Source organism: Bufo bufo, chromosome 6 (assembly GCF_905171765.1).
Source record: "Bufo bufo chromosome 6, aBufBuf1.1, whole genome shotgun sequence".
In the NCBI taxonomy this organism is placed as follows: domain Eukaryota; kingdom Metazoa; phylum Chordata; class Amphibia; order Anura; family Bufonidae; genus Bufo; species Bufo bufo.
In genome coordinates this window covers 81,175,876-81,200,486 of record NC_053394.1, presented here as the reverse complement: position 1 = coordinate 81,200,486, position 24,611 = coordinate 81,175,876, and the positions used below count along the sequence as shown (strand labels likewise).

The window sequence follows — 24,611 nt, the reverse complement described above, 5'->3', positions numbered from 1 at the left end:
CTATAAAAAATATCACATGACCCAGCCTCGCAGGTGAACACCGTAAAAAAATAAAAACAATGTCAAAAAAGTCATTTTTGTCACCTTACATCACAAAAAGTTTAATACCAAGGGATCAAAAAGTAATACGCACCCCAAAATAGTACCAATCAAATCGCAATCATCCCGCAAAAAATGAGAACCTACCTAAGACAATTGCCCAAAAAATAAAAAAAGGGCTCAGAATATGGAGACACAAACATTATTATTTTTTTTTTATTCAAAAATGCTGTTATTATGTAAAACATAAATAAATAAAATTATACATATTAGGTATCGCCGCATCCGTAACAACCTGCTCTATAAAAATACCACATGATCTAACCATTCAGATGAACATTGTAAATAACAAAAAATAAAAACTGTGCCAAAACAGCTATTTTTTATCTTGCCGCGCAAAAAGCGTAATATAGAGCAACCAAAAATCATATGTACCCTAAAATAGTATCAACAAAACTGCCACCTTATCCCGTAGTTTCCAAAATTGTTTTTTTTTAATTGGGAGTGTCTACTCTACCGGTGCATCAGGGGGTCTTCAAATATGACATGGCAGCTTAAAATGATCCCAGTGAAATCTGCTTTCCAAAAACCATATGACGTTCCTTTCTTCTGCGCCCTGCCTTGTGCCCGTACAGCAGTTTATGACCACATATGGGGTGTTTCTGTAAACTACAGAATTAGGGCAATAAATATTGAGTTTTGTTTGGCTGTTAACCCTTGCTTTGTTAGTGGAAAAAATTTATTAAAATGCAAAATCTGCCAAAAAAGTTCTGAAATTTCATCTCCATTTTCCATTAATTCTTGTGGAACACCTAAAGGGTTAACAAAGTTTGTAAAATCAGTTTTGAATACCTTGAGGGGTGTAGTTGCTCAAATGTGGGCATTTTTGGGTGGTCTCTATTATGTAAGCCTCACAAAGTGACTTCAGACCTGAACTGGTCCTCAAATAGTAGGTTTTCGAAATTTTCTGAAAAATTTCAAGATTTGCTTTTAAACTTCTAAGCCTTCTAACATCCCCAAAAAATAAAATTTAATTCACAAAATGATCCAAACTTCAAGTAGACATATGGGGAATGTAAAGTAGTACGGTAACTATTTTTGGAGTTATTACTATCTATTATAAAAGAGAAATTGAAATGTGGAAATTTGCAAATTTTTCCAAATATTTGGTAAAGTTGATTTTTTTTTTTTATAAATAAAAATCTAATTTTTGGACTCAATTTTACCACTGTCATGAAATGACAATATGTGACTAGAAAACAATCTCAGAATGGCCTGGATAAGTAAAAGCGTTTTAAAGTTATTACCACATAAAGTGACACTAAAAATGGCCTGGGCAGAAAGGTGAAAAATGGCTTGGTCCTGAAAGGGTTAATGTGTATCTATAATAACATTATTGTCAATAAAAAAATATCTGAATTAAAAAAAAATTAACATATCAGGTGCCAAAAACAGCAACGGAACTGAGAGCTATTTTAGAAAAAAAAGTTCTTGCATCTGTAGGGGCCGCCCTACTGGTAAGCATACCAGTTTCTAACACACAAACCCTTGAAAAGTCCTCTTTAAGAAATTATTCAGCACATAATGGTGGACCTATAAATGACGTGATGTTAAAGGGTGGACATTCCTATAGTAGGCAGAGCATTTTAGCTGCAGCTGCAAAATACTGCAAAAAAGCTGTCAAGATGAGAATACATTTCTGTAAATTTCTATAAATATAGTTCACATGGATTTCTGCCAATGTAAACATTTGAGCTGATTACCGTAATATCAGAATGGTTAATGGTCACCTCAAATTTTAACCTTTTTAAATAGCATTTTACTATTTATTATATGTAATCCAGCTGCATCAACAGTACAGCCTATATTTTCTCCTGTGTAGACTGTACTGGCCATGTGGATAGATTACATTAGATTAGATGGTTGATAGATATTCCCTGAGAAGCCTTTCTACAAGAATTCGGAGTGCGTCTGTGGGAATTTTTGCCCATTTATTCATATCAGCATTTGTGAGTTAGGACTCTAATATTGGAGAAGAGGGCCTGGCTCACAATCCCGATTCTAGTTCATCCCAAATGTGTTTGATGAGGTTGAGGTCAGGTCTCTGTGTGGTCCAGTCAAGTTCTTCCTCACCAAACTCGCCCAACTATGGATTTATAGACCTCATTTTGTGCACTGGGGCACAGTCATGCTGGAACAGAAAAGTGCCTTCCCCAAACTTTTCTAACAAAGTTGGAAGCATACAATTCTCCAAAATGTCTTGTATGCTGAAGTATTAAGATTTTCCTTTCCTGGAAAACAACCCCTGAAAAACAACCCCCATAGCATTATCCCTTCTCCACCAAACTTTACAGTTGGCACAAAGCAGTCAGACAGGTAATGTTCTCCTGGCATTCACCAAACCCAGACTCGTCCATCAGACTGCCAGATAGAGCGGTATGATTCATCACTCCACATAACTTTGTGGAACGCACACGACCAGCCCTAGGTAGGAATGCCTATTCTTGTCCACGATTGCGGACAAGAAAAGGACATTCTCTATCTTTTTTACGGGGCCGTGGAATGGAACTAAGGATGTGGACAGCACACGTTGTGCTGTTCGCATCTTTTGCAGACCCATTGAAATGAATAGGTCCGCACCCGTTCCGCAAAATTGCAGAACGGATGCGGACCCAGAAATACAGACGTGTGACTGGACCCTGACAGGAGCACGCTGGAAAGCCGTGGTCTCTTTAGAATGAGCTGTTGTTTCACAAATGTTTGTAAATGTGACTGTATGGCTAAGGGCTAGAGGTGCTTCCTAGTATTTTTGGTTGTATATCATGTATATTCTTCTTAGAAATAGTAATAATGCTAGTAATGTCTCTGTCTGTGTTTAACGTTGTTATCTTGGTACTTGGTGGCATAGGTGGTGAAGACACAAGGTGAGACTACAATGCCTGGCCAAGAAGAGAAACTATCCACTTGTGGCACTGATGATTCTGCATCTGACACTCAGGTGAGTCTTCTAAGGAGTGTACACTGGCAAAAGATGGAGCAGCCTCGCCTAAAGTAACATTTTCAAGAACCTGATTGATAATGCAGGATATGACAGAGAAGTCTGGGTCCTGCCAAGTCGTCTTGTGGCCTCTTTTTACTTTCAGTGCCAGTTTGACCTTGAGCTTATGACCCAAGTAATGTAATATATCTTGAGACAGTTCTGCCTTCATACTTATTTACACAAGCCCCAGCCACTTTGCAACCCATTTGGGGTCAATCCCTTGAAAGACAGGATGGTTGGAAGGTATGGTACCTTGTCTTCATCTAATAAAATGCTACTGACAGATATTAATAGTATTGTATATCATATGCCTCGTATTAATGGCAGTATTTGGACTTCATTTTAAACCAGGAGCATCGAATGAAGTAAAAGAAATCTTATGGAATCCTAGTCGTTTTGCTTTCTGGCAATATTCTGAAATTTAAATAAAATGCATGTCCAATATCGCTGCACCCTGTCAGATATAGCATGTTATATATATATATATATACACTTCATGATGTGTCTTTTTTTTTTTTATAGTCACAGGATGGAACAGATGCAGTGTTAGACTCCTCTATGATTTCTACAGAGAATGGAAAAACCAGCAGATTTCCAAAACCTCAGATGGAAATCCGTTTTAGCCCAGTGAAGCCTAACAGAATGGAAGTAAAACATCATGGGGATGACTCAGCTGTAACTGTGAAAATATCAAGGCCCACCAGAAAGCGGAAGAGCACAGACATGGAGCAGGTAATGTTGGTTCAGCTACATAACCCTTTGCAGTACTTCAAGGTTTGCTTCTATTTTTATCTCATTCAGTGATGCAGTTGGTGATAATAAGAATACAATATATTTCATATACTTTCCTTTATCCTGAGTCAGTTGATTCTTTAAAGGGATTTTCTGAGATTCTTTTACTGATGATAGGATGGATAGGTCATCAGTATCTGACCAGTGGGGGCCTGATACCTGGGACCCCTGCTAATCAGCTGTTTGAGAAGGCAGGGGCACTCCTTTGAGTGCCGCTGCCTTCCCTCTACTATTCCTCGGCCGAGTGACTACACGCGCATGTGTCACGTGGCCTAGGAGCAGCTCAGCCCCATTCAAGTACATAGGGCTGAGAGCAATACCAAGCACAGCCACTGTACAATGTACGCTGCTGATCAGTGGGGGTTCCATGTGTTGGACCCCCACTGAGCAGATACTGATGAGGATAGGTCGTCAGTATCAAAATCCTGGAAAACCCTTTTAATTGATTGACTGCCTCATGACGAAGCTAGTTGGCAGGGGTTAAAGGGGTTGTCCGGGTTTAGAGCTTAACCCGGACATACGCCTATTTTCACCCAGGCAGCCCCCCTGACTTGAGCATTGGAGCAGTTCATGCTCCGATGCTCTCCTTTGCCCTGCGCTAAATCGCGCAGGGCAAAGGTATTTTCTGGAGTTCCAGCATCATCCAATGAGTACTGGTTACTACAGTGCTGCTCCCCTCCAATCTCAGTGGGGTATGCTCGTTTAAAGGGGTTGTCTGAGTTCAGAGCTGAACCCGGACATACCCATAATTTCAACCATGCAGCCCCCCCCTGATGTTAGCATCGGAGCATTTTGTGTAAAACGGCTAGGGCAGCGCTAAACATCACCAAACAAACTGCTGGGTGGAAGCCTTCACCCGGCAATGTGTTATTGTAAATAAAAGATAGCTTGCCCTGCGCGATCCAGCGCAGGGTAAGGGAGCGCATCGCAGCATGGGGTGCTGCCTGCGTGAAATTATGGGCATGCCCGGGTTCAGCTCTGAACCTGGACAACTCCTTTAAACGAGCATACCCCACTGATCAGCTGTTTTCACTAGCACTTGAATGGGAGCATTACTGTAGTAACCAGTACTCATTGGATGATGCTGGAGCTTGGGAAAACAACGTATTGTCGGGGTGCTAGGAGTCTGGAGATGATTTATTTTTTTAACAACAGAGTCAGAATAAAAATTGAAAAATAAACTCAAATTATTAATACTCACCGATCCTCCAGGGTGCTGCCGTGTCACTGCTACCAGTCACTGGCCACAGAGTTAATCCTCCTCAGCCAGTCATTTGGTAAAGGCGCATTTACACTCGCTGGGGAACAGCCAATTGTTGGGAAGGAAGCGTTCCTTACCGATAGTTGGCTGCTCGTTAAGTGGAGCTGAAGGGCTGCATTTACACGCAGCGATCACCTCCACAGTCAGAGGACAAGCGATCGCTAGTTGCCTGCAGGAACGGTAGGATCACCTGATGAACGAGTGTTTCGCTCATTCATTGGGTGATCGGTGGCACCTTTAGACGGGCAGATTGTTGGGAATGAGCATTGCAGGAACGTTTGTTCCCAATTATTGTCCCGTATACATCCACCTTTGGTGTGGAATCCAAGCCATTTCCCCCATGTCAGGCCTGAGACCAAGAAGTGAAAAGGAGCAAATGAACAGCGGCGAGACCGCAGCACCAGGGGATCAGTGAAGTCATTACAACTTTTATTTTTTTATTATTATTTTTTATTTTTACATACATAAAAATCATCATCCCCGGAAAACACAGTTAAATATGTCTAAGTGAAACTACTTTCATGAAGAAAATTGACAATTTTTATGATCACTTCATCCTAACAAGACTTTCAGGCAAGATGTATCTGAATGTGAAGCAGGATGTACTCAAACTTTTTCTCACATTTGTATATGTTTGAAAATGTAGAGACTTATTTTTCAAGCTGGGTTCATTATAAAGATTAAAAAGATATTTTAAGCTGAAATGACGTGTCTGGAAGATATGTGTAACATTAATGAGAAGAAAGTCTGCCAATTAGTCCAAGCATGCTGACTGTAATAATTGTCTGTTTCTCTAACTGATTTTCTTCAAGACTATAATGCTTTCGAGCTGCTGGAAACTTAGATGTAAAGAGACAGAGGGGTCTGGGAGCATTTGTCAGGTATTGAATTTCCTTCATGTTGTGGGTGAATTCATTACCTATAAATCATAACTCATCTACACCCCAGTCAGTATTTTTTTCTGTTGGGTTTGTTTATTAAAGGATAAGGGCCAAGAACACCCCCTCCCCCACATTCTTAAATGTATGACATTATTACAGCAGATGGGGAGAAAAATCAGTAGTCATATAAAATAAATTATATACCTTAAAGTGGTGTTCAGGATAGTTTTTTTTTTTATTTGCTCCCCAGCCTGGAATAGATTCTGACCTAACCCAATCCCTCTCAACCCCGCGTCTCTCAACCCCGCGTCTCTCAACCCCGCGTCTCTCAACCCCGCGTCTCTCAACCCCGCGTCTCTCAACCCCGCGTCTCTCAACCCCGCGTCTCTCAACCCCGCGTCTCTCAACCCCGCGTCTCTCAACCCCGCGTCTCTCAACCCCGCGTCTCTCAACCCCGCGTCTCTCAACCCCGCGTCTCTCAACCCCGCGTCTCTCAACCCCGCGTCTCTCAACCCCGCGTCTCTCAACCCCGCGTCTCTCAACCCCGCGTCTCTCAACCCCGCGTCTCTCAACCCCGCGTCTCTCAACCCCACGTCTCTCAACCCCACGTCTCTCTGCACTGGTCTTCTGGTCCCTATCTGTCAACTTCTGTACAGACAGGGTAATGTACACCACTGCAGCCAGTCTGTATGTCCCCAAGTGTCTTTCTTGTCACCAAGTAGTGATGTGCCACTTGGGGACATGTCGACTCTGAGGCTGGTTATTGGCTGCAGCGATGCACGTAACACTGTCATTCCTTACTGCAGCTCCCAAGTTGAAGCTTCCCTTCTACCCAATGTTACCACAGACAAACATACGTGACCACCTCCACTGCATTATCCGCTTCTTCACAGGCACTGAATGCCTCCAGCATGTGCTCAGATACAAGACATTCTGCTGCCTGTATCTTCGCAGCTGTGGAGACATTCATGTGGATAAATCACATAACCACCGCCATCCTCAGAGCTTTACACATGGTACCCTACGTATAGACTGTGGAGGGCTTCAGCTTGGGAGGTGCGCTAAGGAATTAGGTGTTTTAGCGTTTCCTATGCCACTAAACATCAGTTTATGGAGTGTCGGAAATGTCATCAGAAAGTGGCCAACATCTTTAATAAGCTATTGTTTAGTGGTCATGCACACGACCATATGTTTGGTTCACATTGGGGATGAGCGAATCGACTTCGGATGAATCATCCGAAGTCGATTTGCATAAAACTTCGTTCTAATACTGTACTCTGTACAGTATTAGAATGTATTGGCTCCGATGAGCTGAAATTATTGCTTCGCGAAGTCTTGCTAGACTTCGCGTAATAACTTAATACATTAATTTGTACTGTAAAAAAAACATTTCCCGAACTCAGGTTTGGTTCCAAGTGGTACCTTGGAATCCGTGTTTTGTGGACCGGAAAACACTTACAGCTGTGTGCATGAGCCCTTATACTGACAAATTCAATGAATACAACAGATCGTTCCATACTGTCCTGCTGCATACTCCTTGACCATCTCTGAGATCTTTTTATCTAAACTTCCAGAAGATTAGTTATATAAGGGAAATCCCCATTTTGGAAAAATCAGATTAATAGCACAAACCTTGTTAGCCCGAGAAATCAGATTTAGTGTTGAGCGAAGCGAGCTTCCAATGCTTCATCCGAAGTCGCTTAGTTCAAAACTTTGGAATAATACTGTATGGAGATTCGTCTCCGTACAGTATTGGAATGTACAGGCTCCGATGAGCCGTTGAATAACTTCGGTAGTTAATTTTTTAAGTGGAAAACCACTTTAAAACTTGAAACCGAACTCCTTCGGTTCCGAGGTACTAGTCACACAATCTGGGCGCTATATTTACTGCAGAGTAGGGAAAATAACGTGTCAGCACTCAAGCTACTGTACATAATTCTCCCTCTCAGGCTGCATTATTAATCAGAATTTAGGGCAATGGTACCAAAATGGGCCAAACTATTTCAGTTCACAAATGTGACACATTTCTGCCTCAGTCCTTTAATAAATATCCTCACATGTGAGCCTCATAGCTAGGAGATCTTATTGTGGATAGTTATAACCATCTCATAAGCTTCATCGACCTCATTTACCGTATGCAAACTGCTCTCTAACAAACAGCTACATGATCTCTGATTTAATGAGCGATATAAAAGGAATATTTAGCTGTTCTGAGAGTACGGCTGCAAATGCAGGATGTATCCATTATGGATTACCTACAGTTTTCTATAAAGCTTAATTTTAATAATGAAGGTTAATTAAGAAACACTTGCAGAGATTAAGAAGCTTGGACTCTTTGTAGCTGCGCCTCCAAGTCTCCTATGGATTAATACTTTGTTCTTATGTTATTCTGCCCAGCAGCCGATTCAATTAAACAAGCAGGAAAAGTTTTTGTGCCTAGAGATGGATCCTATATAAAGGTTTGCTGATGTGATCCCTGACCAAAAGCGATAGAAATGCTAAGTTTAATGTAAAGTTAAATGTAAAGGGGAGTTACCAGAATAGCATTTACACTTGCTGAGGATATATCCGTGTTCCAGGACAACCCCTCTGACCATTGGACCCTATGTATGTGTGATAAATAATCACTCCATCTCCCCTTCCCAAACATATACTTATGCAAGATGCTACTCTTATTAAAAGGGCTAATTAACATTTATCACCTACTAGCAGAAGGACGCGGCTTCACACGGGTATATTTCATCTATTTCATTTAATGTTTGTGTGTGTCGTTAAAAGATATCGACAGTATCCACTATAACGGTGACCTCTACAGTACCCCGCCCCCTTATCAGTGACCTTCACAACAGCCTACCCCCTTAACAGGGACCTCCACATTAGTTTGCCACTTTAACAGTGACCTCCACAGTGGTCGCTCCTTTATTAGTGACCTCCACAATACCCCATCTCCTTAACAGTAATTTCCACAACACACCCGTCCCCTTAACAGTGACCTCTACAACAATCTGCCCCTTAACACTGACCTCCATAGTGGACCGTACCCTTAACTCTGACCTCCACAGCAGCCTTGCCCCTAGGGTGGGCAGAGGTCCGGTTTTAAGCCGGACAGTCCAGCTTTCAGACTCCCTGTCCTCCGTCCAGCGCAGGGCCTGGACAGACACAGGGATGCCCTTTTGAACAGCTCACTCTCAGACAGCAGCACTGTACTGTCTGAGCGTGAGCTGCAGGGAGGAAGTCACCATCCCTCCCACCCCTGCAGCTGACAGAAGTTGATTTTTGCCTTCATTTTTTTCAATCCCTGTCGGCTGCGGAGGGGTTTGAGGGTGGCCATTCAGGGGGCCATACTTGCCCCCTGTACTGTGACCTCCACAGCACTCCGCTCCCTTAACAGTGTCATCCACAGCACCCTGCCCCTTTAAAGCTGACCTACAGCAGTGAAGAAAAATGGCTGGGTTGTTATGGAAACCTGGTGTAAAACTGTGTATGTGGAGACTAAGGGCCTGTGGGCTTCTATTGGCTGAAAAGGGACATGTGACCGTGTGTATGGCAGTTGGGATATGAAGAGAAAGACCTGCAGGCTTCTATTGGCTAATGTAGGTCCCATGATTTGCCATATTTGCATTTTTTTGGGGGGAATATCTCAGGAACGGTACGAGCTAGAGAGCTGGGATCCGGTCTAAAACCTTCCCGAAAACCTGATGTACCTGTGTACCAAATTTCGTGATTGTAAATGCGACGGTGCGAATTCCTTTAGCGGACATACATGCACACATATACACATACACTCAGCTTTATATCCACAGGGTAGGAGATAAATGTCGGATCGCTGGGACTCCCACTGAATATTAGGTTGGGATCCAGATCCCCTCTGTTACTCTTCACTGCACTCCGAGAAGGTGAATGAAGTGCACTGCTTCACTTTTTAAGTACAGCAATGAGCTGTTTCTCTCAACCCCATAAACATTGAATTTAATGCAGAGCACATTCTTCGCTGCTGTTCCACTCCTCAGTGCATGCATGTAGTGGGGAGGGATGGGGGGCTCGGGACCCCATTCTAATGACCGGGTGAGGGGTTGCAGCAATCACATATTTCTCGCCCATATTCATTGGGGGACATAGGAACCGTGGGTATAGCTATGTCCTCTAGGAGGCGTTGACACTAGTAAAAGCTCCTCCCCTGGCAGCTATACCCCCTCCAGCCTGGAGAGAGAGCTTCAGTTTTTTCTAGTGTCAATAGGAGGCAAGACCTCCCTGCTCTGCAGGGATCTCCTGAAGATTTTTTATTTTAGTTTATTTTTTCCCCTTCTTTTTCAGATGGGAAAACAGTGGACGCCTCGCCTCCCTGTTCTCCCGGGGTCGAGCTGCGCCAGTGCCCGTTATCCGCACTGCTGCCTCCCCCACAGAAGACAAGGTGGACCAGGGCAGCCTCGCTCCCCTGCATCCCGCCAGCCAAGGGGTCACCCATCCAAGCCCCCCTTTTCCAGCGTCCTGCCACTACGGTGCCAGTAGCTGAAGGGGTGACCCTGCTGGACCAGAGGAGGGGTGAAGATGGCGGCAGGAAAGAGAAGAGAGGTGATTACACGGACTAGGTGAGTATGTTTAACCCTCTGGGTTGGTCTCCCCCTCCCCCGTGGCGGCAATAGTCTTGCTTTATTATAGAATTAGGGGTCTCTGCCTCAGGATATGGGGCAGATTTGCTGCTGTTCATGGGGCCTCACTATGTTCTGCCAAGCATGGCTGCAGACAGGATCTGAGGGCCCTCAGTTATTAGTTTTCAGCAGATCTGCGCCACACTATGTTGTTGTGGCACCAGGACCCCCTCACTTCCCCTCTAGGCCGCCGGCTACAGGGGGTTAAAAAAACTTCCTTGCAGCGCTACTGTCTCGGCCGGCCACGGTTATACTCCGTGGTGTCCCCGCAGCTACCATCATCTAGGAAAAGGAGTTACACCCCTCTCGGGGACCGGCACCAACAAGCGCCGCTCCGGAAGGGTTAACGCCGGTATGATGCCGGCCGCCGTAGGATTTTTCAGCCAGCGATCTTTCCAGTCCGGGGTGACATTCCCCGGCCGGTGGGCGAATGCGGCGCTTCCGCTCTCTCCTCAGTCCCTCTACGCTCCGGCTGACCGACAGCTTCCGGTTGGCCGTGCGCGAACACTTTGGCCCGGCCACAGCTTCATCCGCTGTGGACCGGGACCATGCACCGGTCGACAAGCAAGGAAGGGAGCAGAGGAGCTCCCCCACTCCCCTATATGCGATCTGCTCGTGTCTGGGTGCTTAAGGGGTTAATCGCATCTCTGGACTGGGGTTGCGCTGTGGCGCGAATTCTTCCCGCCTCACTTCCCTCTCCCACATGCTGCTAAGCCCCACCCCCGGTCTTCAGACAGCTTAACCCTTTCTGGCCAGTCACCTCTGTAACCGGCACCAGCCTTCCATAGGCGAGTAATTGCACTTATCTCCAGTACCTTATCTCCAGTACAATGTGCCTTAACCGTTAACACAGTTAACCCCTTCCTGCCTCTCTGCCACTTGGACATCATAGTTTTCAAAGAAAAGAAAAAAAATAGTTAAAATGTGCGTTCATACTGCCCCCCTCATCACCGCAGGACCACCCGGTCTGTGTGGTACCAGACTGGGCCCGTGTCCTATAGCGGACAAAAGAGGACATCTCATAGTTCCCAATCCGCCCTCCTGGGTCGGTTGATTTTCCTCCACCTGCGCAGATCCAGGGAGGACAGCTGGAGTATTCCCAATCCACCCTCTGGGCCGTGTGGTTGATAGTTCTCCAGCACAGGACCTCTGGATTACCAATCCGCCCTCCGGGGCCGTTTTTGGTTGATATATTCTCCAGCGCACTCCAGCACAGGACCTCTTGTTCCCAATCCGTCCTCCGGGACCGTTTGGTTGATAATTCTCCAGCACACTCCAGTACAGGACCTCTGGATTCCCAATCCGTCCTCCGGGGCCGTTTGGTTGATAATTCTACACCAGCGCAATCCGGTGCAGAACCTCTGGATTCCCAATCCGTCCTCCGGGGCCGTTTGGTTGATAATTCTACACCAGCGCAATCCGGTGCAGAACCTCTGGAAGTTCCCAATCCGTCCTCTGGGGCCGTTTGGTTGATAATTCTCCAGCGCACTCCAGTACAGGATCTCTGGTTTCCCAATCCGTCCTCCGTGGCCATTTGGTTGATAATTCTCCACCTGCACGATCCAATGGAGAACCTCTGGAAGTTCCCACTCCACCCTTCAGGGTCGTTTGGTTGATAAGCTCCACCTACGCAATCCGGTGGATGGACCTTTTAGATTCCCACTCCACCCTCTGGGTCGTTGGTTGATATATCCCCACCAGTGTGGCCTACTCTGCCACGGGCAGTTTCTATGAGGTAGAACTGCGCGCAAGTGAGCCAGAGCAGAACATTTCTCCTCGGTCTCCTGCACACCCCCACGGGTCCCGTTCAGATGCGCCCTTCCATCCCTGGAGAGGGGATCAGTGATTTGGGCTCTATCTCGACTCCCTTGCAATCTTCCGAGATTGCGTCCACAGTAGCCAGCAGTTCTTGTCGTTTGCATTACCCCCTTTCATAAGGTGGAGTATTTGCACCATTGCTGCATACCATACCTACTTTAGGCATTATAACTGCTAGAGCGCTGTTGTCAGTGATGCCCGTAGGCGTTTCCCCTTCCAGAGGGGACGAAATTACTTTTCCGCTAGGTAGTCTCGTTATGGCATTATCACAGTTTCGGTGGTTACCGTAGGCATTACCTCTTCCTTAGGTGGAGTAATTGCATATCGCATATGCGTGCCCTTCCATAAACGGCGTAATCTCTCTACCGTTGCATTCAGTTCCTGCTGTATGCATGACCACTTCCGCTAGCAGTACTCCTTGTATGCATTACCCCTTCCATAGGGAGTAATTGCACTACTACGGTTACAGTACTTGCCTTATATATTGTCCCCTGCAGTTGGTGGACTAAGTACAATTACACTATTTTTAGTGCCGGACGTATGCATTCCCCCTTCGGTAAGTGGCGGCATTGCATCTCCACTGGGTTCTGTTCCTGCCTTATGCACTTGCCTTCTCCCATCACAGTGCTTCCTCTTGCGTTCTCCTTCCACTAGTGGTCCGCTTACAGGGGAATACCTAAGCATCTTGTGCTGCAGTTGAACTTCGCCACGGCTCTAGATGCCTTAGCTTCGTTCACAATGGGGCGTGGCAACAGCCGATACCCGCGGGTGCTGGTGCTCTGCATCTGTGGTGTATGGGTGCCGCCGGGGGATACAGTAGCTGTTTCCACATGGGCTCCTTCTTATCTTTCGGTGCTGTTTCGATGCATGGTTGTGACATCCTCTGTCTTCTCAGAGGGGTTACCTAGCAGCACTTATGTGTCAAGTTGAGTGTTCACTGACTCTGTATTCCCCCTCAGCTGGGGGTTCTACCCTTACGCTAGCATTGCTGTTGCTCCTGTTCAGAGCCCTTCCGAGGTAAGTGTTTAAGGCTAACTCTACTTAACTGGGGCAGTATAGTGCCATGACTTCTACGGGATAGCCTCCCCCCCCTTCTGTTTTGGGGCCGACTGGCAGGCGCTGGCTACTTCTGGGGGAGTGGTATTTGCGTTACCACTGCATGCTATGGTTCTTATTGCTCAGCTCCTTCGTCAGGTGGTGGATTCCGCTAGAGATACAGTTGTGGCTCCCCTTGCTTGAATTCCTCCTCTGGCGGAGTTTTGGCACAGTCACTAAACGCCTGTTGCATCGGCATTTGCACGGAGTGTTCCTTTGTGGCCTTCTATTTCAGAGTTCCGGCCCCGGCTGGTGGGTTGTGGCGCACTCCACATCTTTTCTTCTACAGGTGAATCCTTCCCACTGGTCCTGGGTGTGCTACTTGTTTCTGCATTACTTTCCTTAAGACATGACTAATGTCTAGGTCACGTCAGCCCTCTGGTGGTCATACTTTCCACCGCCTATTCCGTGGGTAGGCTACGAGACTCCCCACACCAGACGGAGCGGATTTGCTGTCACGTCTTGCCATGCTGATAGACGTTCCATTCCTGGACCGGGACAACCTTCTGTTTCTTCTTCCTCCTCGAACAGAATGGCTACGGGCCTCTCCCTTCTGTATTCCGGGACTGCGGAAGGTGTTCGATGCGATCTGTCTGCGTTGGGGTCGCCCGGACGTGGACTGGTTGGCCTCAAGTCTGACTCGGAAGCTTCCGACCTTTCTCTCCTGAGCAGGAGGACCGGAAGCTTGCGGCGTGGGCGCCCTGGTTCCCCTTTGGCAGGGGCTCTCCCTCCTTTCCGTTGCCCCCCCCCCCCCCTTTCTCTCCTGCCCAGAGTTCTGCGGAAGATCAGGATGGAGGGTATTTCGACTATCCTAGTCACCCTGGGGATTGGCCGTCACACGTGGTATGCCAACCTCGTTCTCCTTCTAGGAGACGTTCCTGGTCACTGCCGCTCAGAGATGGCCTTCTTTCGCAGAGTCCGGTCTTCCATTGGTATTTCAGGTCTCTTCGTTCGCCGGCGGATGTCCTCCGCAAGCCTGCATCGTCCAGGATCTATTCAGGACCTGGAGGTCCTTCCTGGGTTTGTGTGCAAGCTGAAATGTCCGCCACTTCGTTTTTTTTCTCTCCCCACGTTCCTGTCCCTTCTACAATCAGGGTTGTACCTTGGTCTGGCCTTAGTTCTTGAAGGGTCAGGTGTCGGCACTTCTATTATTTCCAGCGCCCTCTGGCCCCCCCTGGGGCCGGTAAGGACCTTTCTTCAGGGAGTGTCACATACAGTTTCTCCGTACTGTCTTCCTTTACCGACCTGGATTTAGTCCTCTCAACGCTCCAGGTTTTTTCCTGGAGCCCTGGCGGGAGATTCTCTCCTACTCCTGTTCTGGAAGGTAGTTTTTTCTGGTCGCTGTCACTTCCATTAGACGGTGTCTGAGTTGGCAGCGCTCTCTGCGGAGAACCCTTCCTGGTTATTCATAGGGACAAGGTGGTTCACCGGCCTGTCCCTTCCTTTCTTCCAAAGGTGGTCTCTGACTTCCATTTTAACAAGAAACTTGTCCTTCCCTCACTGTGCCCATCTCTTTCACACCCTAAGGGAAAGGAGTTACACCATTTGGATGTTGTCAGAGCTCTGGAGCTCTATTTAGCAGCCTCCGGTTCCTTCCGCCGTCCGGATCCCCTTTTTGTCATTCTGGAGGGTCCTCGAAAGGGGTGGGCGGCCTCCAAGGAGGCAATTGCAAGATAGTTTCGGTCTGCAATGCTGAACCATACGCACCCGGAGCAGGGTTCCGGTGGGCGCTTCTTGGGCTCGGAGGAATCGCGCTTCGGCTGCACAGTTGTGTAAGGCGACTACTGGTCCCCCTTACACACATTCAAAAAATTTTACCAGGTGCATACGTATGCATCGGCGGACGCTGCCCTGGGCCGCGTGATCTTACAGGCGGCAGTTTTCTTAGATGCCAGCAGGGACGCTTGCTTCCATGGGTCTGTGTTTTTTTTCCTCCCCGTGGACTGCTTTCGGACGTCCCACGGTTCCTGTGTCCCCCAATGAATATGGGCGAGAAAAGGAGATTTTTGTATAACTTACCAGTAAAATCTCTTTCTCGCTCTTCATTGGGGGACACAGCACCCACCCAGTATTGTTGTTCGGTCACAGTTGTGGCAGTTGCTGGTTTGAACCCCGTTGGGTCCTTCGGCATGGTTGGTGTTCCATGTTTTTTCTTGGTTGGCTTGCTTCTCCTACTGCGTGTTCACAAACTGAAGCTCTTTCTCCAGGCTGGAGTGGGTATAGCTGCAAGGGGAGGAGCTAACAGCTTTTACTAGTGTCAACGCCTCCTAGAGGACATAGCTATACCCATGGTTCCTGTGTCCCGCAATGAAGAGCGAGAAAGAGATTTTACTGGTAAGTTATACAAAAATCTCCTTTTATCTGCAGCCAACTTCCGCAGCCTGTGGCTCTCCGGCTGTGCCAAGACTACAACTCCTATGGCTATCAAGGCTGGATGGGAGTTGTAGTTTTGCAACGGCTGGAGGGCCACTGGTTGGAAATCACTGATCCACGGAATAGGTGATTGTGTGAAAAACCCTTTAAATCCGGCAGTGCTCATGCTTTCTATTCAGCCTGCATTTGCGCCTTTCCTGTGGTTATATAACGATGGCCACCAAGTTATAATGATTAATTGGTGACGGTCATATTGCATTTTATTGTCATTGCCTGTTACTAATCTTTAGTAACATGCTGTAGAAGGGTTTGTAAATCAGCTTAGCACTTTACAGAGCTTTCATTTTGGCCCCCACGGATCTACGTGATCAGCAGAGGTCGCACTACATTTTTTTCCAAAAGAGTAAAAATACTCCTCTTAACAATTTTGAGGAGTATTTTTAGCCAAGGAGGAGTACACAGCTCTGCTACATTACACAGATGGAGCTACTGTGTGCACATTGCACACAGAAAACTATACAATAGACTGGTTATACTGACATAGCCCTGCTTTATACACACCTTCCATACATAAAGTACCTCCACATTCTCCAGCACAGTCCTACACAAAGCCTGTGTGGTTCCTCTAACTCCTCCCACACACATGGCTGATCACATGACTGTGACATCACCACAGGTCCTGTAACCACAATGTAGTGTTTTAGTCAGATCTCTGGAGATGTCCCTGATGGGTGGAGCTTCTCGGGAGAGGGCGGGGCTTCATGTGTGCTGGACCTGGCAGCTTCTGATATAGCGCTCCTGACTAGAAAAAGACCATGCGTGAAAATATGCATGAGTCTTTTTCCAGGGAGTAAAATGGCCTGAACAGGTGTATGACGCTTGTACAGGCGTTATTGCGACCCTTGGTGGTCAGTCTAATGCAGAGAACCTGTTCTCCCAACCACTAGGTTCACCAGAAATTGACCTTTTAGCCAAACGTAGCTTCTATCTATAGGACACTGTATGTGTATACACTGTGTATATCATGTTTTATTATGTGCATTTATAAATCCATTTGTTTGTCCATGTGGATTGTATTACCGCCTATAGAAATATTTTTATACTGCAATCTTTCCATCAGATGATGTACATTCTGCCTTGTCCTATTTTCCAGATCCGCTCGGCCCATTATCTACCATATACTCTGTCCTTGTGTTGTTCTTGTATTCATCCTGCAATCATGTATTGAACCATATTATAAAGTGTATGTGGAATTTAAGTGCTTGATGGAAAGTAATTTTATACCAAAGTGATTTTTCCCCCAGGAAACAAAAAAAAAAACATCAAACATTCTAGTTTGTTTCAGCAGCAGCAAGTTTTACTTTCATTAGCTTTACCGTTAAAGCTTTTGACAAAATTGCTGAATATTGTTGATTACAAAGTCGCAAATGTATTCTATAGTCATTTAACCCAACTACGGACATGCCAGCAAGACTTGTGTTCATCATAAGTAAAGATTGCCTACAGAAGGGGAAATGTATGTATTAATGAACAATGGGGGTCATTTACTAACAGAAATGTGCCTATTTTTGGCGTATTTCTGGTGCAGATTGCAGCGGAAAGGTTATTTGCGAGCCAGTCTGCGACTTTTCCCTGCTCACGCCAGGTCTGAAAAAGGGGTCTGGACGTGAAAGGGGACGGGACGTCATAGTAAATCCAATTTCCGCCTGAGATCCGTATTGCACTCTGGACTTTTCTTCCCATATAAAAACCGGCTCTCAAACAAATGCCAAATGTGCATAACTGATGCAAAGGATCCTTTTTATTTTTTTTACATTTTTTTAAGGATCCATTTTTTTCTTTCTTTTTCTGTTCTTCTGATGGATCAGAAGAACGTAAAAATAACAGTGATGTGAACTCTCCCTTACAAAGGTTTTTTGTCCAGGCAGCAGCTCAGTAACCACCATTACACCTTTCATTATACACAGATGATGTTCTGCAGTCTGCTAATAGACATTCTGTATCCATTGTAGCTCAGTGCTTCTGAAAGATTGGGGTGTCTTGTGAAGAAGGGTTTTATTTATTATACACTTTGAGTCATCGAGACCCTAAAAAATATAGTTGCTGACAAAAAGCTATTGAACGGGTTTCAGCTTGTGATAACAGTTTCCTTGTTCTTTTCGTGATAAGGATGTGGTGAAAAGTGAAAATTGGAAAAATACAAGAACGAATAAAATGACACCATCATCCTTGGCAAGTCCTGCAACAAGTATCTACAGCTCAAAGGTTTGTACGTCCTTTTGATGTGATCACATTGATGCATTGGCCTACGCTGCCTCATTCACCAATGTGTTAGCGTTGGAAGTCAACAAATAGTATAAGTACTTTTATATGCTTAATTGTGTTTAACTTACAGCGGACATTTATGGCATATCCCATCGGTGGGACCTGTATCTTCTAAGGGAGTTACAGAAAGAGCCGAGTACAGTTGCTCAGCTGTTTCTGTAACTTTCATAGCAGTGCATTGAGAGAGCCATGCGCAATCGAACCCACCTCTCAATTTATTCTCTTCCTGGACCCGGTGGAACTGGGTTGCCCCATTATCTATGTAAGCACAGGTCCCAGAGGTTTGATACTCATCTAACAGACATTTATGGTGTATGCTGTGGTTTAAGGGTTGACACTTAAGTCTGATTTGTGTGAGCAGTTGAATGCAATCTGTGGTTCACAGATGCTAAGCCATTTCAGGCTGTGGGAGAACTGACTTGTACAGTCCTTAAAGGTGTGTTCCCATCTGGAATATTGAGGTTATCTCCAGGATATGCCATCAGTATCTGTTAGGTGTCACTCCTGTCTCCAGAACGGTGCCGTCAAAGTGAAAGGAGAACAGATGCACATGTGCAGCCATCCTCCGTTCACCGGTATGAGAGTTCCTAAAATAGTCCAGTGCTGGCTCGACTATCTCTGTACGTTAGTACCATAGTGGTAAGTGCACAGCAAGCTGCACATGCGCAGTGTGCTGTCCTTCATGTTGGGGGCCCCATTCTAGAGATAGGTGTGGGTCCCCATCTTTGTTTCCACATGATCATCCACATTTGTTGGCAGATTTTGTCCAAAGAAGTAGTGAAAATATGTTGCAGGGAATATAACATGCTTTTCATAACAGTAGTATTTAAAGGAGAATCATCAGGGAACTCAGCGCTGTTAATTTTGAGGTCCACGTAGTAGGTTGTGGTCCTTTTTTAGCCGAGGCGTTGTTGTTAGCAGCAGAAAGTACTGAACTGCGCTTATTAGAAACCTCTGCAGTCGTCCTGGATGGGGGCATAGGGCTCAGAAAGTACATAACATTTGTGTCTGCAGGATTTAAAATAACTTCTGTTTTCAGAAACAGACAGTGAAGAAGCAGATATCTACTTCAAGTACTGCCTCTACTCAGAAAAAAGATGGGACGCTGCAGAAGCTTGGAGAATTTCTACAAAGTTCTCCTTCCATCTTTCAGACAAAAGGTATTATACCATTGAAGTTTTGTAAAAAAAAAAAAAATTCTAAAAACAATCCAGTTTAGGCTACTTTCACACCTGCGTTAGGTGCGGATCCGTCTGGTATCTGCACAGACGGATCCACACCCATAATCCAAACGCTTGTATCTGTTCAGAACGGATCCGTTTGCATTACCGTTCATGATAATGCAAACGGATCCGTTTTGACTTGCACTGAAAGTCAATGGGAGGCGGATCCGTTTTCAATTGCACCATATTGTGTCAGTGAAAACGGATCCGTCCCCATTGACTTACATTGTATGTCAGGACGGATCCGTTTGGCTCCGCATCGTCAGGCGGACATCAAAACGCTGCAAGCAGCGTTTTGGTGTCCGCCTCCAGAGCGGAGTGGAGGCTGAACGGAGGCAAACTGATGCATTCTGAACGGATCCTTATCCATTCAGAATGCATTGGGGCTAAACTGATCCATTTTGGGCCGCTTGTGAGAGCCCTGAAACGGATCTCACAGGCTGACCCTGAAACGCCAGTGTGAAAGTAGCCTTATATTGAATTAATGTTTGGTTTGTATCGGTATCTCCTTTGGGACAAGTAGATTAATATCATGATTCTTGTACTTCTTGTTTTTTAAGCAAAAAAATTTCTTGAGACTATTGGAGCACCTAAGAGCACAGATGTGAAAACTGGCAGCAATGCTGATGAAAATAAGCCGAAAAGATCACGAAGAAAATTGTACACTACGGAAATCTCAGCGCCACTAGACATCCCCGCTCATTCAGTAAGTAGACATTCATCTAGCCTTTAAGAATTCAATTTGTGTGTAATAGTTGATTAGGATGATAAAACATTTGTGCAAAGGGAGGGAAATAAGATAAAATAATAAAAATAATAAAAAATACTCTCCAGTTATAGCGACCATGCACATTAGATAGAAGTTGGCTAATGGTTGAACATCAGTTGAACAATCAGTCATCTGGTGAACGAGCAGTTCTTCAGACTGTGTCTATTGTAGAATAAGCTTCTTTTTATTTCTTCATAAAGCAAAAAGTCCTACAACAAACACTAAAATATTAAGTTTAAATCCCCCCTTTCCCATATAAAAAATATAAACAATAAATAAATAAACCTATTACATAGCGCTGCGTCCGAAAAGTCCAAACTATTAAATTATTAAAAAAATATTTCCTATGCAGTGAACACCGTAACAGAAATAAATAAATAAAAACCATGTGACTCAGCATTTTTTAGTCACCCTGTCACCCCAAAAAATAGAATAGGACTGTTCTATTATGGGCTGAACGTTTCATAAAATGTGGAATGCACGTGGCTTTTTTCTTCTTTTTTTTTTGTGTGGTATTGAGTATCGCAATACTTTTTTATGGTGTCGAAAGCGAATAAAAATTTCGGTATCGAAACAACCCTACGCTGATCTGATGGGCGTAGCGTTGTCACTATACAAAAATTTTGATTCGGTTTTGATTTGGCGACTAAAAATTTTATTTGGCTCCTTAATTTTTCAGTTCAGGAGCCAATGGCTACTAGGTATTTTGTTTAGTCTGGAGCACTGGGTTCAGTCCTTCCTGCATGTTCTTGCAGCTATCGGCAATGGTTTCTAAAGCTGAACTGGGTGTTGCACTAGTCGGATCGCTGTAAGATTTCAGAATTGAGGGCTGGTTCACGGCAGCTTTAGTCCATAGAATTTGGTGGAGATTTCAGACCCAATAATTGCGGGGTGGCCATCTGGTAACTACCTCCGGTTTTCAGTGGTACGCCGCACCGATGTTTATGCAGCTGCGTTTACTATAAATGTCTAATAGATGTGGGTCCCAACCTGATACCTGCACCTCTAGAATAGGTTTGTCCCCTCCACCCCCAGCCTTATGTCTTGTGAATGGGAGTTACAAAACAGCGTGACACAGCGAGCTATGCTGTTCATGTAATGTGTGAAATTCGGAAGCAATATAGCTTGCAGTACTACGCTGTTAATGTGAAGCTGGAAGTGCTTTATGGTATGAAACACTTTTGACTAGTTTGTAACTAAATGTTCCTTTCTTCAGATCATTATGGACACTAATGAAAAGGAAAGTGATCATCTTATAATGAAGAGACGCCTGAGGACAAGAACTGCTAAATAAATTCTTTATTTGTGGTCATGCATCCTGTGGTACATAGAGAAATATGTATATAGGTGTAATCTTAATCCGTTTTCCTGTACAAAATTGATTATTTCAAAGTTAGCAAAGCTGTGCATGTAAATTTATATCTTAAGCCTTGTATATTTAGAACTGCACAGTATTCAAATGTACTTTTGTGGTACGTCCCAGTGAAATGCCAGCCTTATAGCCAAAGTTTTCCCACATCTCTTCTGTTAGCTCTAAGAGAAAGTTTAATGGCATTAGGAACCTGCCTCTCTCCTGATTCACGTTATCTGCTCATTGAGAGGTGGAGAAGAAGAGGCTTCCAGAACTTGATCTGTCTTCTCTCTCCCCCTCTGTCTTCTCCCTCAAAGGAAATAACCATGGCAACCCACACTTTCGAGAACTTTGCCTCTGTTATGCTGCATTGTAATATATGTATATTTAATATGCTGCAAGCTCTATATGTATTATGTCGAGAACACTACTTAATATCTCAAAAAGGTTAATTCACGAAGTTTACTATTTGTGTGTGCGCCATTGTGATCAATTGATAGTGAATGATTAGTGGAAAAGAAGAGGCCGATAAGTGGAGAAAGGCATTTTTCTGTAAAAAAGTTACATTACAAAGATTGTTTTACTCGCTTAAACTATAGATTTTTGCAGTTTGTTGAAATGACACATTCTCTAATCCAAATTCAATGATTTTTATGTTTTAGTTTCATGACGGCATCTCGGAGCAACCTGTTTCTATAGGCTCAATATATTTTTTTATATTAATAACCTTCAGACTATAAGACACACTCTCCCCACAACAAGTGGCCAAAATGTTAGTGCATCTTATAGACTAAAGAAGAAGTGGACAGCAATAATACTGTACATTTCAGGCCGTGCTGTGCTGCATAGGAATTGCGGCCTGCAATGTACATTCAGAGTGGTAGACGCTGCAGAGGAAGCATTTTACAGTGACACCAGTCATCCTGGAGATGCCAGTCATCCTGGTGCCATACTTTATGCGGAACACTTCCATCTATATAAGAGGTCTGATCATATTAAATGACATAGTACTGCTGTAATGAAAAACGGCAAAAAAAAACTTAGAATACTTTCTCTGAATATTCAGGTTGTTTTTTTAAATACTCTTTTTTTTGATGGAAGTGTCCTCTTTGCCTCTGGAAGCCTCTGATAGTCAGTGCCTTAATCAGACCTTGTCGAATACTGTGCTAGAAATGTTCAGTTTCCTGCGCTTCCTCTGGTGATAACAGCAGATTTTGGGGGGTTCTGGCAGCAGGACTCTCTCCCCATGATTGTCCTCCTTCATGACCAACAAAGAACTTCAGAGGTAGTCATTTCTTCCCATAGTAACCATATCCACTGGTTCTTACAACATTGGTGGTAACTGTGTCTTATACATCAATGAGATCTTACACAAAAATGCTGTACAATTATGTAAAATGTGTATGTGTACCTTATTACAAACGTCAATGATTAGAACTTCCGTTGTCCTGATTTATGTTACTTTGCAGAAAATGACCTCTTAGTTGGTGACCTTTCATTGTGACATGGACATTTCCTGTAATATGCAATTAGTTAATAGCCATTGAGATAAGTGAGAATGTGGGCACAGGTAGTCATTAATACCGAAGGTGTTACCTAATAGTCTTTAGTCATAGTCATTAGTGCAATCGAGAATGTATCTTACAAATATCAAGTGCTTGTCATGATTCATACATTATAAAGACAGGTTACTTTATTATTTTTTCTTTACATTGTAAATTGCCACTTCTATTTTTAAGGATTTATGTAGATGTATGCATTTAAAATCTATTTATGACATGTAAACTTTTCACTAAAATTTTAAAGAAACCTGTGAGATATTTTTTGTTACTCCGTTTGCTTCTTCTCTATCGAAAAGTGGGCCAGGACTTGTTAATGGTTTTTAAGTTAGGAGTTTTCATATCCCTGTGTTATGACTTTTATGACATGTCAAATTTAGAAATCTTCCACAACTACTCTTAGATTGATAAAATGACTCTCCAGCCTTCCCGTTACAAAGGTCCATTCTTCCCAGTGTATGTAGCAATAACTTAATTATCCTCTTCCTTTCACTGGTGGCTTAAAGCTCTTTTACAGGGGCCACACACAGACAGGATAGAAAAAAAGCACACAACAACCTTAACATTTTATGCTGCCTTTTCTTTTAGACCGTTGGGTCTCAAACCCAAGACCAGCTGTATGGTCGTCAGAAACTGGTTCATTGAGCCACAGGCTCAACTGTTGTCAGTGGAGTGATTTTCGCTGACTAAAAAACTCAATAGTATTCTTCAAATGTATAATGTACTGGTATCTACAGATATCTCCAGTACATTGTATGTATGTTGTTTTTTTTACAGATAAAGCAAAAATATATATTTTAGTACTTACAAAACCGTTGGTACTCCCATTGAAAACAGCTAAGGGTCTTAGTGGCGGTAGTCCTGTAATAACCAGCTTTAAAGGGACTCTGTCACCACTTTCTAACCCCCCCCCTTTTAAAACTATTGTTCTCTCCTTGGCGCCCTTGTGATTACAAAGGTGTTGTTATAACATAAATTCGCCGTCTCGTTTTGATAAAAATACCTTTTATCTAACCTGTCAATCTTGTGGATAAGGTGCCCAGGGCGTTTCTGAAGGTCTGAAGCTGCCGCCCGCTGAACGGATCAGGGGAGGAGCTGGGCACCAACGGCGGCGGGCGGCAGCTTCAGACCTTCAGAAACGCCCTGGGCACCATATCCACAAGATTGACAGGTTAGATAAAAGGTATTTTTATCAAAACGAGACGGCGAATTTATGTTATAACAACACCTTTGTAATCACAAGGGCGCCATGGAGAGAACAATAGTTTTAAAAGGGGGGGTTAGAAAGTGGTGACAGAGTCCCTTTAAACATTAAATTCCATTGAAATCTTGGCTTTCTAGGCCAGGATGGTGATAGTGGTAGTAATGTCACATACAGCTGTTAAGCATGCCATCTCCTATATACATAACTGCATACATTGCTTTCTACAATGTGT

General features: G+C 44.4%; 1 protein-coding gene across 2 annotated transcripts in view; it reads left to right on the top strand.

Annotated features, from left to right (window-relative positions):
- The window catches only part of KIF20B (kinesin family member 20B), a 146,661-nt gene extending 124,319 nt beyond the window's left edge, over positions 1-22,342 (top strand). For both annotated transcript variants that reach the window (XM_040436643.1, XM_040436645.1), the window contains exons 29-34: positions 2,948-3,037; positions 3,602-3,806; positions 18,116-18,213; positions 19,313-19,433; positions 20,057-20,202; positions 21,482-22,342. In XM_040436643.1, the coding sequence (XP_040292577.1) occupies positions 2,948-3,037; positions 3,602-3,806; positions 18,116-18,213; positions 19,313-19,433; positions 20,057-20,202; positions 21,482-21,559 (738 nt within the window). In that variant the 3' untranslated portion in view covers positions 21,560-22,342. The remainder of the gene's footprint in view (positions 1-2,947; positions 3,038-3,601; positions 3,807-18,115; positions 18,214-19,312; positions 19,434-20,056; positions 20,203-21,481) is intronic.
- Positions 22,343-24,611: the final 2,269 nt, after the last annotated feature.